Genomic DNA, 20,932 nt, shown 5'->3' with positions numbered 1-20,932 from the left:
TGGGTCTTCCCCTTCCCGCCCCATATTAGGAGCATTTTAAATTTTAGAGGTATTAGCACTTTGTCTTGATTTAAGTTTTAATTTTTTTTCCAGTTTGCTATTTGTCTTTTGGCTTTATTATGGTGAGGTGTGTGTGTCTGTGTGTAATGCGCATGTGCATGTGTGTGACATTTAAAAGTTTCATATAATTTGATTTCCCTTTTTATTGCCTCTGGATTTTGAGTCTCAGCTAGAAAGGTTTTTCCCCACTTCCAGATTATAAAGGAATTCACTCATATTTTCTTCTACTACTTGTATAATTTCATGGTTTATATTTAGAACTCTGGTCCTTGGTGTTCTAATATAGTGTGAAGTATGGATCAAATTTTTTCTTTTTTCCAGATGTCTATCCAGTTGTTCCAATGCTTGTTTCCACTGATTTGATATTTATTTCTGGACTTTTTCTTCTGTTCCATTGATCTGTTTGTTTAGTCATATACCGGTACCACAGTGTTTTAGTTATAGGTTCCCAAAGGTGCTACTTTACTTTTTGATCAGAATTAGGTAAGAACAACAGTTAAAGATCACCCTCATCTAATTCATTTGTGTCCCTCACCACTCACACCAAATAGAAGACTTATGTGATATATGTATGTTTCAGTGCATGATGTAGGTGCTCTTTGGTCCTATATTAGTGAAGAGTGTTGAACCAATAGTCAGGGAGCAAACTCAGCTTTTAATACCACTTCTAAGCACATCACTTACTTTCTCTGGTCCTGTTTTCTCAGTAGTTAACAAACAAAAGGAGTTGAACCAAATGGTCTTCAGGGTTGTGTCTGACTCTGGTTAATGCTGTTTTGGTTAAGAGCACCACTAGTATGTGATGTGAACTTTAATCTACCTTTTATTCCTCTGTGCCTTATTCTTTTGCAGTATTCATGAAATAAACTTTCTCTTCTGGATCTTAGTTCTTTAATCTTTTCTCTAAAAGATTTTTCTTTGTTCCAGCATTTTCTTCTGTCCTGTATTTATTAGTTTGTATCTCTTCCTGCTGATTAAGCAAGGATTGCCACTGTTTGGCTGCTTAGCTTCCACTGACCTCATTGGGGAAAATTACATGCAGTTAAATGTGAATCATTCTTCCCCCAGCAAAGAATTTCTTTAAAAAAAAATAAAGGAAAAAAGACAACATAAAAACCCGGCTGCTGCCAGTAGTCTGTCCTGTTATACAAAGAACAGAAAGAGAAAACCTCCCTTTAAAGTACTTAAAGATATCAGACAACATTATGGTCAGCTAATCAGCTCCCGTTTAATCTAAGAAAATTGGTATTTCCCTATTTTTCCCTGTATTTCTTTCAGGAAAGAAGGTGGTAAAAAGGGGCAAAAATGTGGAACGAGCCCATTAAGTAACTGTCATAAACGTAAAATGAGAACAGTTAATGATGATTTAAGGCATGTCAAAGACTTGGCCAAGTATAAAAACATATCTTATTTACCATAACAAAAATTCTTAAAAAGAATAATAGGAAATTCTCAACTCCAGATTGCTGCTGGGGAAATTAGCTTTAAAAGTACTAAGTTTGGGCCAGGCATGGTGGCTCACGCCTGTAATCCCAGCACTTTGAGAGGCCGAGGCAGGTGGATCACGAGGTCAGGAGTTCAAGACCAGCCTGGCCAATATGGTGAAACCCCGTCTCTACTAAAAAAAAAATACCAAAATTAGCCAGGCATGGTGGTGCACACCTCTAGTCCCAGCTACTCAGGAGGCTGAGGCAGGAGAACCCCTTTAACGTGGGAGGCGGAGGTTGCAGTGAGCCAAGATCATGCCACTGCACTCCAGCATGGGCAACAGAGTGAGTCTCTGTCTCGAACAAAAGTACTAACTTTGAAGAATACATGAAAGAAACTTTTTAATGAGGAAGACAAAAGATGTAATATGACAATAAGTATCATGCTTATTCAGGAAAATAAGCAGCTCAAGGAAGTGTTTCTACAGATTAAAAAATTAATGGTCAGTAAAGATGGCTTGAAAGATTTTAGGAAAAACATTGTATGTAAAATTCCTGTGTCTAAAACCCTACTGGTTCTTATTAAATATGGAGCTTTGTTAATGTCATGAATGCCAGTGCTATGAATAAATGCTGTGTTCTATTCTGAAAATCCCAGAACTATGAGTGATTCTCCAAGACTGGGCTACCATTTTATTCTAAGTGCTTGTTTCCCTCTGGAGTTAGATGGGACTAATGAGGAAGAATATGTGCTTGTTGGGCAAAGGAGCACTTCTGCAGACAAAGACTGGCATCCCCAAAAGTATAGGCTGATGACCACTCTTGACTTTGACAAAGATTGGGCCCATTCCTACTCTAATGACTCAGACTTACCGATTGTCAGATAATAGATGAAGATGAAATTCTGTGTAAGAAAGGTGATTTAAGAGTGGATAGCATCAGAAAGTATAAGTTTAGTAAAAAGTTGAGAATCATCTGTGTTTTGATAGTCTTTTTTCCTGAAAAAAGATCACCCGTATAAAAGAAGTCACCCGTATTTAGAATGAAGCCATAGTCTTCTTTTCCTTTTTTTTGCTTTATAAAACTTGATTTTGTTTGGGTGTTTATAAAGAAGAAACTTGTAAAGATGCCAGTTTTAAAATTTGTGCCCCCCCCAACATGATAGGAAAATATTTGCATTTTATGATGCATCCTCATATTTTTTTCAGAGTAAATGTCCCTAACCCAACCCTTCAGTTGATGTTTTAACATGTTTGTTTTACTCTTTGCAATGAAACCAAGAAGAAAATTTCTCTATTCTCAAACATGCATTTTAATCTCCCATTCCCACAAACTTGGAATATTTATTTAATACTTGAGGTATTAATTTAAAACTTGGAGTATATACTTAGTCTCTTATTCCTCTCCACCCTGGTCTTTGAAATGGAAACATAAAAGTTTATTCACCATAAGTTTATACACAGCTTTTCAGGGGGAAAAAAAAAACTGTACTGGGTAATAAGTATATGCAGATTGTTTCCAAGTTCTTAAATTATTGAAACATACCATTTACATATGTAAAATGTACTATACTTTAAACATAGGTACTATAATTAGTAAATAGATTACTGTTAAATAACTTTTTTTAAAAAAAAGTTTCATCTATGCACATAGGCTCTGAGCAGATTTCAGATAGTTCCTGAATAAAAATCAAAATTGACTATTAGTTGCCATTTTATATATGTTAACATATAAAGAAAAAAGAGTCATTTGAGGATGGAAGATCAGCTAAAAAGCAAGTTGTAATATTTATAACAGTTCTGCAGGTGGAGGTGGCAGGGATTCATTAAGATCTTGATCAGAGTTGGGAGGAATAGAGAACTCCTGACACTGGATCTCAAGGTTGGAATCTTCTTGGTTTTTCATAAAATCTACCGGTGGCAGGGGCAAGTTAAGTGAGTCAGGCGGTGGAAATGATTGTATTATCTCAGATTTATGATCTCCACAGTCTTGATTGAGACAGTCCAGAGATGGAGGGAGACTAGTAGAATCATTTGGAAGAGGAGATACAATTGTCATTGTGGGTTTGTCAGATTGGTTACTTTCCTGTCCTTCCAAATCCAGAAGGGGAGGTGGTGGAGGCAGATCTGCATCATCTGAAGAAGAAACAGCAGTTCCAATTGTTGATCCATCAGCACTATCTTCTGATGTACCATTTACTTGATCTTTTATTTTCTCTATTTTGGGGTTGTTGGAGTCTTCAATGTTTTCACTTGATTCAAACAACTTAATTTCTAAGTCATCTGCTAAAAGTGTGCTTTTGCTTGGTTTCCAGGGTGTAAGTGAAATGATTGATGTACGTTTTGTGGATATTTCATTTTCTCTGATGTTATCCATACAAATGTCAGGGGTTTCTCCATCAGCAAATGGAGATCTACCTGCCCAATTTTGATCATTTAAAACTGGTTTCCTTAAGCATTTCCAAAGTACAATGATGATTATAGCTACCAACATAGAAGTCAGAAGTACACCAATTAGTATGGCAGCTGTTGAATTATAATTGTTTTTTTGTGGGGTTTGTTTGTTACTGGTAGTATCTAAGATAAATCCTGGTGTACTCCTAGGTGAATTTTTGACAGTTGATGTTGGTTGTGTGGATGGATTATGAACAGTTATTTGTTTTCTAGAAGGGATCTGGACAGATGATGATTGTTGAGTAAAAGTATAGACAAATGATGGTGGTGGTTGTGTGGTAGAAGTATGGGCAGATGGTAGTTGTCTGGCAGAGGTGAACACAGCTTGCTGGGAGGAGGTGTTGGCCATCGGTGTTGGTTGTTTGGTGTTATAGGCAAGTGGTTGTCCAGCAGAAGTATGTGCTTCTGGTTTTTCAGAAGAGGTATAGACAGCTGGTGTTGGTTGTCCAGCAGTGACTTTGGCAGGTGATATTGATTGTCCAGAAAAAGTGTCACTGAATTGTGCTGGTTGACCCAAAGGATTCCCTGTTGTATTTTGAGAATTAGCCAATACATGTGACGTTGATGATGTGAATAAGGTAGGCTGTGACTGCTTCTCTGTTGTAATTGTCTCTGTCTTTGAAAAAAATGTATTGTTCAGGTGTCCACAAAACAAAATTAAGATGAAATATTTGGGATCCATTTCAGAATATTTCCTCCTTATCTATAGTGAGTTTATAATGAAAGAGAAAGACAGGCATCATTGGTGTGTAGTTAAAAATTTGACTTTTCATTATAATTCCTGGCATAAAGTAGGTAGACATTATTCCTAATTAGTAGTAGTTGATTAGTAGTTATTATTCCTAATTTAGACTTGATACACTGTAGGTTTGGTGTAACAACTCTTGGATATACTCTAACCCATCATACAGCATTTGGACCTCATAAGCAGTGATCTCTCTTCTTTTATTAATACAAGTTCTGTACTTGGCTCTGCTGCCCCTCTAGCTTCATTATATTTCAGTACTTCACTTAGTCATACTTCTCAAAACGCATAGGCTCTATATGCTGGATCCATGTGTTCTCTACCTTTTTTCACCATTTTCTACTAGAAATATATTGATTCTCCTGCCTTGAAGAACACCAGTGATCATCTATTACCTAATCTAATTGTTCTTTATTTCTTCTCTCCCCTCCCCTCCTTGACCACATTAGACACTACTGTTCCTTCACTAATATTCAAGTAGCTTTTTGTAATCAGTCTTCCTTTCATGTTACTCTCACTAGCTCTTTTTCTTCTGCCTCCTAAATATGGTTAATTGATATTCAGTCCTCACCCTTACCTACTTTTCTTTGTTCCTGATTCTGTAAGATTTTAGTTCTCAGCTTTATGCCACAATTCCTAAACCTGTACCTCCAGCCTACATCTTCTTTGTCCTAATTCTATTTGTATGACTTCTTGGTGGATTTTTCCATATATATATATCTCCCACTATCAGCAAATTCAACATATTTAAAATTTCATCTTTACCCTCACATCTGACTCTTCTCCCAACTTCTCTATATCTGTTAATGGTACCACTAAGTTTCTTAGGCACAGAGTCTATTAGTAATCTTTGCAGCATCCTCAGTGTCTCTGTAGCATGGTAGCCTTATGTTAATATTGCATATTTTTAAAGACTTCAATTCAACTCAGAATCCTAGGCTTAAAATCCTAGAGTGATCTCTGAATCTGGTGGAGTAAATTCAATCCAGTTGGTCAAGTAGTCCTGCTGCTGCTTTCATTCATTTATTGGTAAATGCCACATTTGTGTGGAGCTCTGTTCTAGGTTTAGGAGATTTAAAAAAAAAAAAGATAGTCACTGCCTTTAAGTGTTTCAGATTCTAGTGGTAGAAGCAAACAGTAAAGGCCAGGCGTGGTGGCTCATTCCTGTAATCTCAGCACTTTGGGAAGCCAAGGTGGGAGGATCGTTTGAGGCCAGGAGTTCAAGAACAGCATGGACCACATAGTGAGATCCCATCTCTAAATAAAAAGAAGAAAGAAAAAAAGCTAAAAAATAATTACAATAATTTTTTTTTTTTCCGAGACAGTCTTACTCTCTCACCCAGGCTGGAGTGTAGTGGCACGATCTGGGCTCACTGCAAACTCCGCCTCCCGGGTTCAACTGATTCTCCTCTCTCAGCCTCCAAGTAGCTGGGATTACAGGTACACATCACCACGCCTGGCCTATTTTTGTATTTTTAGCACAGACGGGGTTTCACCGTGTTGGCCAGGCTGCTCGAGAACTGACCTCAGGTGATCCGTCTGCCTCGGCCTCCCAAAGTGCTGGGATTACAGGTGTGAGCCACCACACCTGGCCCAATTACAATAATTTGATAAGCTTTCTCATAAAAGTATGCAGGAGATGTACAGAGAAGTTAACCTAGCCTGGGAAGGCTTCAGTGAAGTAAAGCTTGAACTGAATTTTAAAAGTCTATAAGAACGAATTAAATTTCCAGCCAGGGAGAGCAACAGTGTGGGCACAGGAAAATAAGGCACGTATGAAAGTTTGGCAGGTAGGGCTTTTTCTGGGATGTGGTAGATGCTAAAACTTGGAGAGTTAAGTTTCAGTTCTACTTCTCCCATCTAACTACCTGTCTAACCATGAGAACTAGTTGCTTAACCTTTCCTGTTCTCAACTGCCTTTCCTCTAAAGTGAGGAGTTCTACTGAGACAATTTGCAACTTTTGGTATAATATACTTGTTTTGCACATCATCAAACACAATGGCAACTATTTGGTTATCTGTTAACATTAGGGAATAGAAAATCTTAGGGTGTTAGATATTGGTATACATGATTAGAAACTGTAGTTCTTCTGACTCATAAGCCTATATTTAGAGAGATTTGATGTTCTGTTGGAAGGTGCAATAAAAGTTTTACAAATTACCTTTTCAGCATATCTAAATAGCATATCATTGCTTACTCCTCTACCACTTGGTACACAGTGATGATAAATGGCCCTGTTTTAGTAGAAGAAAAGATATGTGATTTTTTTCCCTATACGAATAATTCAAGCCTAAATTTTAAAACAGTTCTCCTTTGAACTCTCCTGCACACTGCTGAATTAATCTTAAAAGCATGCATGATCAGGTTACTACTGCCTTGCTTGAGGGTTTAATTTCTGTTAAGATAAAACTTCCTTTTTTTTTTTTTTTCTTTTGAGACAGAGTCTTGCTCTGTCACCCAGGCTGGAGTGCAGTGGCATGATCTTGTCTCGCTGCAACCTCTACATCCTGGGTTCAAGCGATTCTTGTGCCTCATCCTCCCGAGTAGCTGGGAGTACAGTAGGCATACACTACCACACTTGGCTAATTTTTGTATTTTTAGTAGAGACAGGGTTTCACCATGTTGTCCAGACCGGTCTCGAACTCCTGACCTCAAGTGATCTGTCCGCCTCAACCTCCCAAAATGCTGGGATTACAGGCGTGAGCCACCACGCCTGGCCTGTTAAGATAAAACTTCTAAATTGAGTTTTCTTCCTTCTGGCTTGAGTTAACCAGTCCAGATTCACGTATCATGACTGAAACTTCTTATCCAGCCAAATGCATCCCTTTCCCACCTTGCATACTTTCTAAACACACGCTTTTTTCCTGCTAAACAGACACTTTTATGCTGTTTTTTACCCTTCTCGAGGGTGTTCTTTTTTTTTCTTTTTTTTCTTCCAGACCTAGCCTCTTCCTCTTTCTGGCTGCATATCTGAATCTGTCCTCATCTTTCAGACCTCAGTTTAAATTCTACTTTTCAACCTAAGTTCTCTGTGACTGACTACAGCCCAAACAGATCAGTCATTTACTGAATTCCCCCTAGCTCTCATTTATTGTTTTTATGGTTCCTTACATAATTCATGTATGTATCTCACTCACGCTTCTATTCTCTTAAGTAATTGTGTTTATTTTTTATTACTTTTCACATTTTCCTATACCTACTTCCTTGAACAAGATTATAAAGAACCTTGAAGAAGGCAGAAAGGAGAAAGAAAAATACTTACCTAGAGCATATTATGTGTTGTACTATCCCAGTTTTGCATACTTTATTTCACAGAACCTTTAAATGACTCTATGAGGAAGGTAAAGGGATCCCTTATTTACAGATAAAGAGACAGCGTCAAATGAGTTAAGCAGTTTGCCTGATGTTATACCACTCTAAGTGACAGATTGGGAGTTTGTACTCAGGGCCACCTGATTCCAAAGCATACGTTCTTTCTGCTACCCTTTATTGCTTCATGTTTTTATATTTTGATTTCTTTGTAGTATAATGCCTTATATATTAGGAGCACAGTAAACATTTAACCTGTATTGGGCTTCTTGATTCCTTTCCATTTTAGTTTTTGCTTTTTACTAGTACTTCTACCAGAATATAAGCAGAGGCAGTGAAATCTAAGTTAATAAATTCTGCTTTTTATCCATTTTGCAAAAGATTTAAAAGGGAAAATTTGAACACTTTTGGCATAGATATAGGGATTTGAATAATCTCTGGATGGTCATCATCCATGCAGTTCCTACCCATTATTCTTATAGATTACAAAAAAAGGCAAGGGGACTTCCTTAGAAAATGTTATTCTCTTCAGAATTTCATTTTAAAAATCTGTTTTAATGCTATCCAAAGCATCAGAAAATATAAGCCATGAATTGTCGTTAGCCAAAAATGTTTCCTCTTTTGTGACTTTGCTTAAAATAAGGAAACCATATGGTTCCTCTTTTCAGTTAGCTGAAAAAGGCATTAGAGAAGGAAAGAGCCCAAACAGGAACATAATTTTAAACCCAGGTTAGTTTGTAAGATCAATTTTGATAGGCTCCTATCCTCTAATGTCAGTAGTAAGCTGGTGGAACCCTCCATGTATAAGATTTTCACTTGTCAGTTAACGGTTATGGCAATATTAAAACCAAATTCCATTTTTTGCCTGTCCTAACACTTTCTACCACTCTTCAGTTAGCTTTTTATCCTCCTAGGATCTGCTACATCAGAATACTAGAAACTGTATTAGAATTCTATGATGGCAATTCAGTGTAGTGCAGAGAAGGAGGAGAAAGATTTAAAAGAGGAATAAATAGGGAATATAGTAGTGGAAAAAACTGACTTTTTTCCCCAGAGGTAATGAGGCCAGCGTTATTACCAGTGTGGAAGGTTATTTAGCATACACATTTTAAAATATGTAAGTGGTGTGTACCTGAAGTACCAACATTGTTTCTGTAGGTAAAGAACAATATGCAGGGGAATAAAAAGGAGAAGAAGATTTAGAATAATATAAAGGGCAATGCAAAGAAATACAAAATAACACAAAAGAGAAAAAACAAAAACTTTAGGAAGCAGCAAACAGAAAAGAGGAAGGTCAATTGACTAGAGAAGATACAGAAAAGCAGAAAAGTTAATAAACAGCTGCAAAAAAAAGCAGTGGTTATATAATTAGCAAGAAGGCAGTGTAGATGATTGAAGTAGGCAAAATGAAGAAGTTGGGGGCGGGGGGAGATGATTGAAGTGGATGAAAGAAGCAACGGCAAAATGCTGCTCTGTTGTGGCTGGCCTGTGTTTGTGAGTGCAGGGAGACAGTAAAGAGGAGCTTGCTTTCTAAAATGGAGTACCAGAATGAACCATCCTTTCAAATTCATTTACCTTTCATTTCAGGCTCTCCTGTCTGCTGTGAGTATCCTTACCATCCTCTCCCTTTTTTTTTCCCTGACACTATCCAGAAGCATACCTGGCAATTACTCCAAAGAACCCATGCACCTGTGTACATTTTATATAGAGTTTTCCAGAAATCCCTTAGTCTGCTGCTCAAGCAAATTTGTCAGCCCTCATATGCCGGTTTTTACTCATTATTATAGGCTGGCACTTTGAGGTTTAAATCTGTGATTTTGGTTCTTTTTCTTTGCTGAATATTTTAAAAAGAAAAACGTAAATTTTAACATTTTAAAGACAGTTACAGTGAAGCAGGAGTCCCCGTGTATAAGACACGTTCTTTTTTTTTTCTTTTGGAGACAGGGTCTCACTCTGTCACCCGGGTTGCAGTGCAATGGTGCAATCTCAGCTCACTGCAGCCTCCGCCTCCTGGGCTCAAGCGATCCTCACACCTCAGCTTCCCTAGAGAAGCTAGAACCGCAGGTGCACGCCACCACGCCCAACTAATTTTTGTATTTTTTGTAGACATGGGGTTTCACCATGTCACCGAGGCTGGCCTTGAACTCCTGGACTCAAGTGACCCACCCGCCTTGGCCTCCCAAAGTGCTGGAATTATAGGCATGAGCCACCGAGCCAGGCCATAGACATGTTCTTATAAATATAATGCAAAAGTACTTAAAGGGTCCAGCATTTAAAATTGATGCTGTTAAGTTGGATATGTTAGGAAGTATGCCATTATCTTTTAAAGAGAATCAAGATTTGGAGAGCATATCCTAGACAAAAGACAAGTATAGATAGCTGTATCAATTACTTTGATATAATAAAAGTTGTGATACAAATATAATAGATTAAAATTTAGCAGTAGTATTATCTCTAACTAGTGAAGTTTTGAAACCGTAAAAGAAAAAACCAGCCATTCTGCATCTTGAGGAAAAGTGGAAAGAGAAATTGACCTTCAACTACAATAGGAAGTATTTGATAACCATCTTGTATCATGATAGTGACCATTTACTGAGCACCCACCAAAGGCTAAGCAGTATCCTATTTTAATTAGCTAGGCGGTGGTTTTTTCATCCTACAGATAAGGAAACTGAGACACCATGATGTTGGGTAACTTGGCAGTATCACAGCTCTAAGTAGTGGCACTAATACAAAAATCATGCTAATCTTGTGCCAGAACCCTTTCTTTCTATCACATTTCACTATATGTGCTATACTGCCTTTCATAGAAAAGTTACGAAATAGAAATGCTTTATGAAGGAAGGAGATGTGAGTTGGTGGGAATTATGTGTAAATAACACTTGTAGGTAGTCTTAGATAAAGGGTAGGAAAGAAATACCTGAAAACCCATTTTAGTCCTGATTCTACGAAAACTGTTATAAGAATTTTGAATGGTTTCTATAAAGTGTCATATTTAGGAAGTTTACTGAAAATTTTGTGGTGATTTTTTTTTAAAGCTTGGACATTGAAAGGCATCAGATTTATGTTTCTCAGTTCAAACTTAATCAGAATTAAAGTTTCCTTCTAAGTAGAATTATGTAGGAATTAGCTGGAAAACACAAGCACTACTAGTAAACTTTAGATTTGGGACTAACCCTTTAAAAACATGTATGGGACCAGGCGCAGTGGTTCCTGCCTGTAATCCCAGCACTTTCGGAGGCTGAGGTGGGCCAATCACTTGAGGTCAGGAGTTCAAGACCAGCCTGACCAACATGGTGAAACCCCGTTTCTACTAAAAATACAAAAAATTAGCCAGGCGTGGTGGCGGGTGCTTGTAATCCCAGCTACTCAGGAGGCTGAGGCAGAAGAATCTCTTGACCCTGGGAGGCGGAGGTTGCACTGAGCCCATGAGCCAAGATGGTGCCACTGCACACCAGCCTGGGTGACAGAGAGAGACTCCGTCTCAAAAAAAAAAAAAAAAAAAGTATGGGATTCTATGACAAAAACACACTGTAAGGATTGATAGGAAATTTTTTAATTTTATGAAATATGACAGTGAAAAAAATTTAATATAATTTTATGACTTTATGCATAATGAAATAAACTAAATATTAGAAGCAGAAAAATATATAGACAAGCCTAATCTGAAAAAGAGATAAATATCTTTATTTTCTGACTTCCACAATAATTACTTAGAAGAAATCCTTCTAAGAGAAAGTCATGAGTATTTATTAAATGTTGAAATGGGATATCACCCACTATGAACATATTATTCCCTGAAATTACAAATCTATGTAAAATACTCTTTGCAGTTTTTCTTTGCCCATTTTACCCACAGCAAGCATCTTTTATGCATATTAACAATTTTCTATTGTTTATTCTGTGGGTTTCTTCTATCTTATACTATGTTCTAAAGTCTCAGATAATGTGACATAAACACGTAGATGATATTAATATACACGTGCATGTTTGATTATTGACTAACATTTTTGGCTTAGTAAGCTTTTAAAATGAGCCAGAATGTTTTCATGTCATCATTATTAAATATAAAAATCTATATGTAAAAAATAAAGCACATAAAATAATAATAATCAAATACCACATCTGATTTCTTTTTCTTTCTAAATTAAGTGAAGGTGACCATTCTTACTATGCAAACTAAAGGGGATACAAAAATTTTAATTTATGCATTATATTATGTACAGGAAAATTTTATAAAAAGTACATTAGAACTTTTAACAATTAATATTTTGGAGGTTATAAATTCAGTCATAGCCTGTGGAATCTAGTTCTATTTCTAACCCTTAGTTTTATCTACCATGGCTACAGTTTCTTTTTAATTCTAAAACTAAGGTTAACAAATATGATTGTGGCTGGGAGCCATGGCTCACTCCTGTAATCCCAGCACTTTGGGAGGCTGAGGTAAGCGGATCACCCAAGGTCAGGAGTAGGAGACCAGCCTGGGCAACATAGTGAAACCCCCTCTCTACTAAAAATACAAAAAAATTAGTCAGGCGTGGTGGTGGGCACCTGTAATCCGAGCTACTTGAGAGGCTGAAGCAGGAGAATTGCTTGAACCCAGGAGGTGGAGGTTGCAGTGAGCTGAGATGGTGCCACTATACTCCAGCCTGGGAGACAGAGCAAGACTCTATCTCAAAAAAAAATATATGTATGTATGTATGTATGTATGTATGTATGTATGTATGTGTGATTACATAAACTTAAAAGGTCTTATACAAACCTAGGTGAAAATATTTTTCTAAGGCAAGCTGAACACTGAATATTTTTTAATTCTATGCAACAAAACCACAAAAACCTGTTATAGACATCTTTAGACTATCAGAGTTTAAGTTTAAAACACTAATGACAGTTTTTAAAATAAATTTTATATAAAGCAAGATCAAACCAAATTGTGTGAAAATTTTCTTACCTCAGCTGTTAACTTCTTTTGCAGAATGCTAAATTCTTGTTCTAACTGGACATTTTGGTGATTTGGCTAAGAAAGGAAAATGGGTGGTTCAATTCAGATTTAAAATGTTCCTCTAGCAAACTGAAATAGTTTCTGTAGAAAAAGAGGAAGTTTATCAATAGCTGGTTCCGGAAGTGCAATAAACCACAAAGTGACTAAGAAATATATTACTTTAACAGAACTTATTTTGAAATACATTTTGGAGCCCTATGATTTGAGTGCTTTTAATTATGTAAATAAATATTTGAGATACTCTAGTAATATGATTATATAAATTAAATATTTAGGATGGAGTCCTGAAGAGAAAATTACATGTTCTAAGAAGAAAAGCTGCCAGTTGGGTTATCACTTACAGTGAGATTTCTTCTCATAAGAAGTGAGTGATGTGTTCTGTTTACTTGTATGACCTTAGGCAAGACTGCACTTCTGAGTCACCGTTTCCTCCTCTAAAGGAATATTTTATTGGGTTATTGTGAGGATTAAATAAGATAGCATAATATAACATGTATAAATGCCTCACCCACTGCAGGTAACCAATAAATGTAATGTTATTTCCTCATAATATAAAAAGTCCAGGGTAAAAGTGTAATTACATTATTTTGCAAATGACAGGATCTCATTCTTTTTTATGGCTGAATAATACTCCATTGTGTATATGTACCATATTTTCTTTATCCATTCATCTGTTTATGGACACTTAGGTTGCTTCCAAATCTTGGCTGTTGTGAATAGTGTTACAACAAACGTGGGAGTGCAGATGTCTCTTTGTACTGTTTTCCTTTCTGTTGGGTATATACCTAGCAGTGGGATTGCTGGATCATATGATAGCTCTATTTTTAGTTTTTTGAGGAACCACCAAACTGTTCTCCATAGTGGTTTTACTGATTTACATTCCCACTAACAGTGTACGAGAGTTCCCTTTCTCCACATCCTTCCCAGCACTTGTTATTGCCTGTCTTTTGGGTATAAGCCATTTTTAACTGGGGTGAGATGATGTATCATTGTAGTTTTGATTTGCATTTCTCTCATCAGTGGTATTGAGTACCTTTCGTATGCCTGTTTGCCATTTGTATATCTGTAATTAAATTATTTTGACCAAATATTTTACTAGTGACTTTTCAGTTCAAGTTCACAACTCTTTATTTGGTTACCCACAAAGTAGTTACTTCTCAGTGGAAAATAAAATAAATTGGGGATCATTTTTTAAATAAGAAGTTAACTAAAGTTAACTTGTTACTAAAGGATAATGAGGGGTTGGGGAGATGGTGTTACCAGTTAATAGGTACAAAAAACAATAGAAAGAATGAATAAGACCTATTTGATAGCACAACAGGGTGACTATCATTAATAACATAATTATACATTTTAAAATAACTAAAAGTGTAATTGGATCCTTTGTAACATAAAGGATAAGTGCTTGAAGGGATGGATACCCCATTCTCCATGATGTGATTATTTCACGTTGCGTGACTGTATCAAAACATCTCATTACCCTTTAAATATATACACCTAGTATGTACCCACAAAAATTTAAAATACAAAATTTTTTAAGTTAACTAAACGAAGTGTATTGAAAAGAGTGAGTCCATCTGAATAAAAATTTCTTTGAGTAAGTCACCTTTCCTCTCTTGAAAAATGGAGATCATAATTCCTAATTTATAAGCTTATTGTGGAATTAAATAAATGTAAAGTGCCTTGGATGGTGCATATTATAGTAGGTACGGAATGTGTTAACCCATGCACTGCTTTTTCCTGGTCACTGTGGGAAACACAGGTTATTATGACCTTGCTCTTAACTTCAGGGTACTTATAGCTTGGTGCAAAAAGAATAGTTTTTTTTTATGGGCTCCTACTATAAAGCATAATATAATCAAATGCTATAAAGCTTTTGATTCACTGGTTTTTGGAAGTATTGTTGTTTTTACAGACAGGGTATTGCTGTGTTGCGCAGGCTGGTGTTGAACTCCTGACCTCAAGCAATCCTCCTGCCTCAGCCTCTCGAGTAGCTAGGACTACAGGCACATGCTACTATGCTCGCTGGCTGGCTTATTTATTTATTGTAAAGATGAGGCTCTTACTTTGTTGTGCAGGCTGGCCTCAAACTCCTGGCCTCAGGTGATCCTCCCAGGATTATAGGTGTAAGCCACTGTGCCTGACCTGATTGACTATTTTTAAATCCCTGAATTAAGCTGGTGAACTGTAATACCCAGGGGTAGGGAATGTGTTTTTGTTCAAAACTAAATGACTTTTATATTTTGAACTCAAAGATATCTTACCTACCATTTTAAAATACCTGTCATTTGGAAAGGAAACACTTCTGTTTGTTCAGTAACTATCATTGGATAGCACCATTCTGAGAGTATATGTTTAATAGCCAAGATAGTGAGTGGTGAATTTTAAATATTCTTTTAAATATCCTTGTGGTAGAAGCTCTCTGGTGAGAAAATGTTTGACCAGTATGTTGAATATGAAAATAATTTCCTATTTTTATGGTGATATTAATTTCTTTTAATTTTCTCTGACAAGTATTTATTTACGACCCTTGATTCAAGGAGTGCTTTGTGTTACTCCTGGATGTACTGGTGCACAATCTCAAATTTTCAATTTTTGCACAGAATGGGAAGTCTGCCTAGTTTCATTTCTAATCTGGGTCATTTTTCCCCTCAAAAGATAACCTCATTTCAGTCACCATGACTAGCATGAATATTCTCATGCTTTCCTTTTTACTTTGTTGACACTTAACTTTATCTGGAATAATATTGTTATGATTTCTTGTTTAGAGAATAGATTTGTTTTTTACAAATTGCTAATAAATTGTTAATAAAAATGATGCTTTATTTTTTCCTCTCATTTTAATAATAGCTAGACGTTTGAATTTGATGACCAAGAGCAGTTATCACCTTGAGAGTTATGTAAAAATTACCAATGCTTAGAGTTCACCCCATTCCAGTTGCATCAGAAGGAAGACATGGGAATTAGGCATTGGTGTTTTTTAAAAACTCTTCAGGTGATTCTGACATGCAGCCAGGGTAAGAATCACTAGCTTAGAAGGGAGAGTAAGATTGTAGTCATACTTGGGAAAAAACATATAAAAAATATTTTTAAAATGGTTAATATATTGCCCAAAATAAATGCCCAGTAAGGGATGAGATTTTTGAAATGTGGCCTGATCTTAGCCCTGTGTTAATTTCAGTAGATATTTGGAAAGTCTCTCAAACCAATTTTTGTAACATATTTAATTGAAGATGGGGGGGGGGTCTCAACTTAAATGTAAGTCATTATTTTACTTAAAGCCAGTTTCTTTAAAGGTTAAATTATAACCTGAAGTATCCAGTTTTCCAGATTTGAACACATACACACACACACACACACACACACAACCCTAATCAATCATTAGGCTACTTGGCATCCTTGAAGTCCAAAAATTAATCAACCTTTGGGTACTTGTTGTTAATGTTCCAGTAAGTAGTATTTATAGAAAAGATGAATATTATTAATCATAAACAGTGAAACATACTTTGCATTTACACTTAGCCTATTGGTGTGGCTATAAATCTTATTTATTTTAGTCGTGCTGTATTTCTTATTGATCTTTACAACGTGTTCTCTAAAGTAATAAAGTGAATGCAAATATACATGGTCACAGGTTTATTCTGAGTTTTAATTTATTATACAAAAGTAAAGGTTTTAATTTAATATTAATAGTAAAAAAACACTTTCTTACGTGTGCCATATGGAAAGATAAAGGATCTATTCTAAAATTAACTGTGTTGATTGATAAGCTGGTATGGATTCTGCCACACCCAGCAAAGAAGATACCATTAAATTAACACAGTTTAGCTCTATCTATGCATTAGGAATTTGACTTCCATTTGATGTTAAAGCATATACTTGGCTTTAAGGACACACTAAAACTATTCAAAGTTTAATTACATTCAGACAAAGATCATCTAACCACTATTGCTACATGGGGAATATTTATTTAATTATCCCTTGCTATCTCTATTAATCAGTTTCCTCAATTTATCCTTAAAACTTTCCTCAAATGCTTAGTTATTTTATTATTTGCTTTTTAAAATATTCAGTGTCAAAACAAAAGTACACAGTTTAAGTAATTAAGCAGGCATATTTCTCCCTGTCTCACCTGCTTGATTCTAAATTGCAAGGTCTACCATGTCAAATTTTAGATCATCAGAACAACACTTTGGGATTAAATACCAACTGACTTCATTTTTACTCCATAACCCTTCTCATTGCTACTTTGCATTTTTCTTCACTAACCCATCTGTTTGTTAGTAAGTTTTTCAGTTCCTTCTTCATCTTTTCTTTCCCTTGTAGCTGTGAGCACTCCAGTAGATTGCATCACTAGGTTGGGTCCTGTGAGCTGTTTTGTTCTTTTCCAAGTGTCTGATTCAGCGGGCCATAGACCGCTTGCCAGAAAATCGCCATTGCTTCTAGGCTGACGCTTGCCTACTTGTTTTGATCGTCTGAGAGAAGAGACTTTGTTTGCCAAAACCACAGTTGATAGAAATAGAAAGGTACAGATAAGAAAAAGCACTGCAATTATAATTAAGCAAATTAGCATTGCCATGTTGTTGTTGTTTTCCGCACAGAAATCCTTTTTGAAAATTTCACCATGACTTTTGCTTGTGTTTTCAATGCTCTGTACTGTTGAAGGACTGTTGCTGACGACAGAAGGTATATAAAGCTCCTGTTCAGATTTAGAAGTTAAAGATACGATGTGAGAAGTTTCAGGCATGTTTGTAGAATTACCTTTATAATCTACTTCAGGAGTTATAGGGTTTGTGTTAATGTTTTCATTTTGGTTTCTGCCTGTCTTGTTTTGAATAACTGAATCCCAGGAAGAAGTACTGTTAGCCCACAGATGGGTATAGTTTGCTTTTGTTCCAGGAGACAAAGAAAAAACTGTTGTTATCAGAAAGGCAAGATGTAGGTAATGTCCTGTGTGTTCCATGTCCGTGGGCATACTTGGCAATCTGTTGGGATAGCAATATAATTTGTTAGTTTGTGAAAGAATAATGGATCCTAGTTTTGGTAATTGTAGTTAAAAGATAGTGTTGAGATGTTACAAGTAAACTACAAGCTTATGCCTAATATTCGCTATCCTGAATTCCTTCTCAACTGAATTTCTTTTCTATTCAGCTATGTATGAAGAAGTATTTTAATTTCTATTACACTTTTAGGTGCTAGAAGTTAGCATTACAAATAAATATTAATCATTTTAAGTGGAATATCATGGCTTTATATAGTTTTCTTCCTTTGAAGCATGCTAGACTTCTGCTTTGAGTCAGTTCTGCTTTTACTTTTCTGATTCCTTCTTTAAAAAAAAAAAATTAAGGATCATTCTTGCAGAAACTACCCACCCTCTAACCTGTCACCAATCTTTACAGAAGAAATGTGGCCTTGAGCTTCTTGCTTCATGTATGAAATAAAAATGCAAATTTTTTTGGTGGAAAGAGGGGAAGTTTGGTAGCAACCAAAAGAAACTGAACTTCAAATAGAAATTCAAGGTGTTCTTTTTTTTTCTTGGGTGTTCATCTTGAAGCTTAGAATAAAGCTGGTACTTAGAAATACATTTATAAGTGTATTTGTGAATGCAATTTTACTGTGGTGGTTGTCTCTTTTCATTTATATTTCCCTGGACTGACTGTGTCTTTCTGAAGGCAAAGGCATACTGGTTTTCTCAACCTAAAAATCTGAAAAAAAAAAAAAAAAAAAAAAAAAGCAGCAAATTTCTTCTGAGTAGACTTAAAAGTTCAACAAAAGTTGCTGGGTTTTCTTTTAAAGCATCATTTATACCTAGCATTTTTTCTGATTTTGACATCATTGTAAAAAAAAAAAGTGTAATAAAATAGAAATAGAGCATCAGGATCTTGATGATTTGGTATGAAGTGGCAGATTATAAGCATCTCAACATATAATTGAAAATGTTGAATTTCCACTTTGGCGCTGAGCTTGCTGGAAACTCGTAAAAAAAGGAGACAAGTTATATTATACATTTTTATTATCTACCAAATGATTGATTTAAACAGAAATGGCATATCTTAGAATTTAACAGTTCCATGTACTGCTAACCCAGCAGGAAAGATTTATAATCATTATTGAGGTATCTTATAATAATATACCAGTTTGTCTTGAGCTACTTTTGAAAGGAATATTTTATTGTTAGCATTTATTTGAATGAACTAAAAGCAAAACTATATTGTTCTCCTGAGATTTACTAAATGAAATTGCCTGGTTAAGAACCCTATGTATGCTATAGAAATTCTTCTCAAATGTACTTAGGAGTCCTTTTTATTACTAAAAAAAAAAAAAAAAAAAAAAAAAAAAGCAGATTCTTACCTAGCTAGTATAGGTAGGGCCTGAAAGTCTTTGTTTCCAAACCAACTCCTAAGCAACATGGATGCCACTGCTAGTCAGGCTTTTGAACATCAAGGTTTTATAAGAAATGGTTGTTATATGTCATTGGCTAACATTTGTATACTATTAAAATACAGAAATTGAAAATAAGAAATGTGATATATTGAGTTATACAAACAAAAGTAGCATGTAATAAACAATGCTAACTGGAGACTATATTTCATATTAATAGTAGGGAGGAAAAACTCTTTATTAAATATTCTAGGATTAAGATTACTTTTTAGATTATGACCTTTAGTAGACAGTTAAAGGCACAAGTCACTGGCTTTTGTATAATAGTGTTCAGCTTTAATTTTTAAGTTTAGTGACATAAATCTTTGGATATTTCATGATTCTTTCACAAAAAAGAAATACTTGAAATTGGATTAGCAAGTAATTTCCATCTTTTTATACTTGACTGGACTTCTGTATTAGATGCTAGAATGATTTAAAGTAGATTATTCTTTTCACATTAGTTCATTAACAGTGTAGTATACATCATAGTATTGGTACACATTTTAACACTGCTTGCCACGGAACAGATAATAGGCCTGCTGTTGATTGTCTTCATCCAGATGTACTGCAGTGCCCAAATAAACAAACTGTATGACAAAATGAGACTTTCTCTTGCCCTTACAAATGCCTGAGAATTGAGGAATGTTTTTACACCAGTTTATGCCTTGGAGGCCAGGTTGTGTTATCAAAAGTTTTCTTATATCTGATCATTTTCAGTAGAATTTATTTGCAGTAGAATTTGTAATGTCCAAGCATTAGTAATGAGAAATTTATTTTTTAACTTTTGAAAAATAACGAAACATTTCCAGTTTACTTGAGGAGTCCAAACTTAGATCCTTCATAATCCTAATTTAAAACTCCATGGTGATGGCAAATCTTTTCATTTCTAACTTAAAATTTATGTAATAGGACAGAAAAATAGTATACATTTTCAGTCACTTGCGATTCTAGTTTGTTAGTGAGATTCTTACATACTTTGATAGCATTTCCTCGAACGCTAATCTGTCAAACGTTAGAAGTGAAAAGGCATAAGAAAAGCCGTATATATATGACCTACCTTACAAAATGCTTGGTCAAAATCTGATTATAACGTGATTTTGATAAACCACTTCTTTTCTTGTCTTCTTATTTAAAGCAGAATAGACTTGGAGAATATGAGCCTTAAAGTAAATCTGCAGTAAAAAAGGATATGTGCAGCTAGTTTTCCACTTTTAAAACCAAACCACAGATGACACATTTCCTTTCCACTGCAACTAAAGCACATGTCACAGGAGGAAAAAAAAAAAAAAAGAAAAGAAAAAACTCCAACTTCTCTAGTTGGCCACTGGCATGACAGGAGGCTTTGTAGAACAAATCCCCGCCTCCAGAGCAGGGAGGGTTTTCCACTTAATGCCTTTTGACAGTATGCTCATTCTATAGGCCTGCTCCATGCTTTAGTGTCATTCAAAAGAGGTTTTGAAATGGTATCTTCCATTTCAAATCTTCTCTAAAACACTTATTTGAAATCTACAG

The 20,932-nt window shown here is 35.6% G+C and overlaps 3 protein-coding genes across 17 annotated transcripts in view; 1 reads left to right on the top strand and 2 right to left on the bottom strand.

Moving 5' to 3' along the window:
- The window catches only part of NF1 (neurofibromin 1), a 282,946-nt gene that overhangs the window by 210,066 nt on the left and 51,948 nt on the right, over positions 1–20,932 (top strand). The window lies entirely within an intron of this gene.
- Positions 2,776–13,102, bottom strand: EVI2B (ecotropic viral integration site 2B). Of its 2 annotated transcripts, none has more exons than XM_009251483.3 (2): positions 12,947–13,102; positions 2,776–4,643 (listed from the first exon to the last, which is right to left on the bottom strand). In XM_009251483.3, the coding sequence occupies exon 2, from the start codon at positions 4,620–4,622 to the stop codon at positions 3,276–3,278; it is 1,347 nt and encodes a 448-aa protein (XP_009249758.1). In that variant the 5' UTR covers positions 4,623–4,643; positions 12,947–13,102; the 3' UTR covers positions 2,776–3,275. The 2 variants fall into 2 exon arrangements, with proteins under 2 accessions (XP_009249758.1, XP_054392596.1); XM_054536621.2 differs by having other exon boundaries at positions 2,776–5,942; positions 12,947–13,072.
- EVI2A (ecotropic viral integration site 2A) lies at positions 16,509–20,606 on the bottom strand. 2 transcript variants are annotated; one of them, XM_009251480.2, is made up of 2 exons: positions 20,478–20,606; positions 16,509–17,982 (listed from the first exon to the last, which is right to left on the bottom strand). In XM_009251480.2, the coding sequence occupies exon 2, from the start codon at positions 17,970–17,972 to the stop codon at positions 17,262–17,264; it is 711 nt and encodes a 236-aa protein (XP_009249755.1). In that variant the 5' UTR covers positions 17,973–17,982; positions 20,478–20,606; the 3' UTR covers positions 16,509–17,261. The 2 variants fall into 2 exon arrangements, with proteins under 2 accessions (XP_009249755.1, XP_054392597.1); XM_054536622.1 differs by lacking the exon at positions 20,478–20,606 and adding an exon at positions 19,349–19,407.

Source organism: Pongo abelii, chromosome 19, assembly GCF_028885655.2.
Source record: "Pongo abelii isolate AG06213 chromosome 19, NHGRI_mPonAbe1-v2.0_pri, whole genome shotgun sequence".
In the NCBI taxonomy this organism is placed as follows: Eukaryota; Metazoa; Chordata; class Mammalia; order Primates; family Hominidae; genus Pongo; species Pongo abelii.
This window is presented reverse-complemented; position numbering and strand designations above follow the sequence as displayed.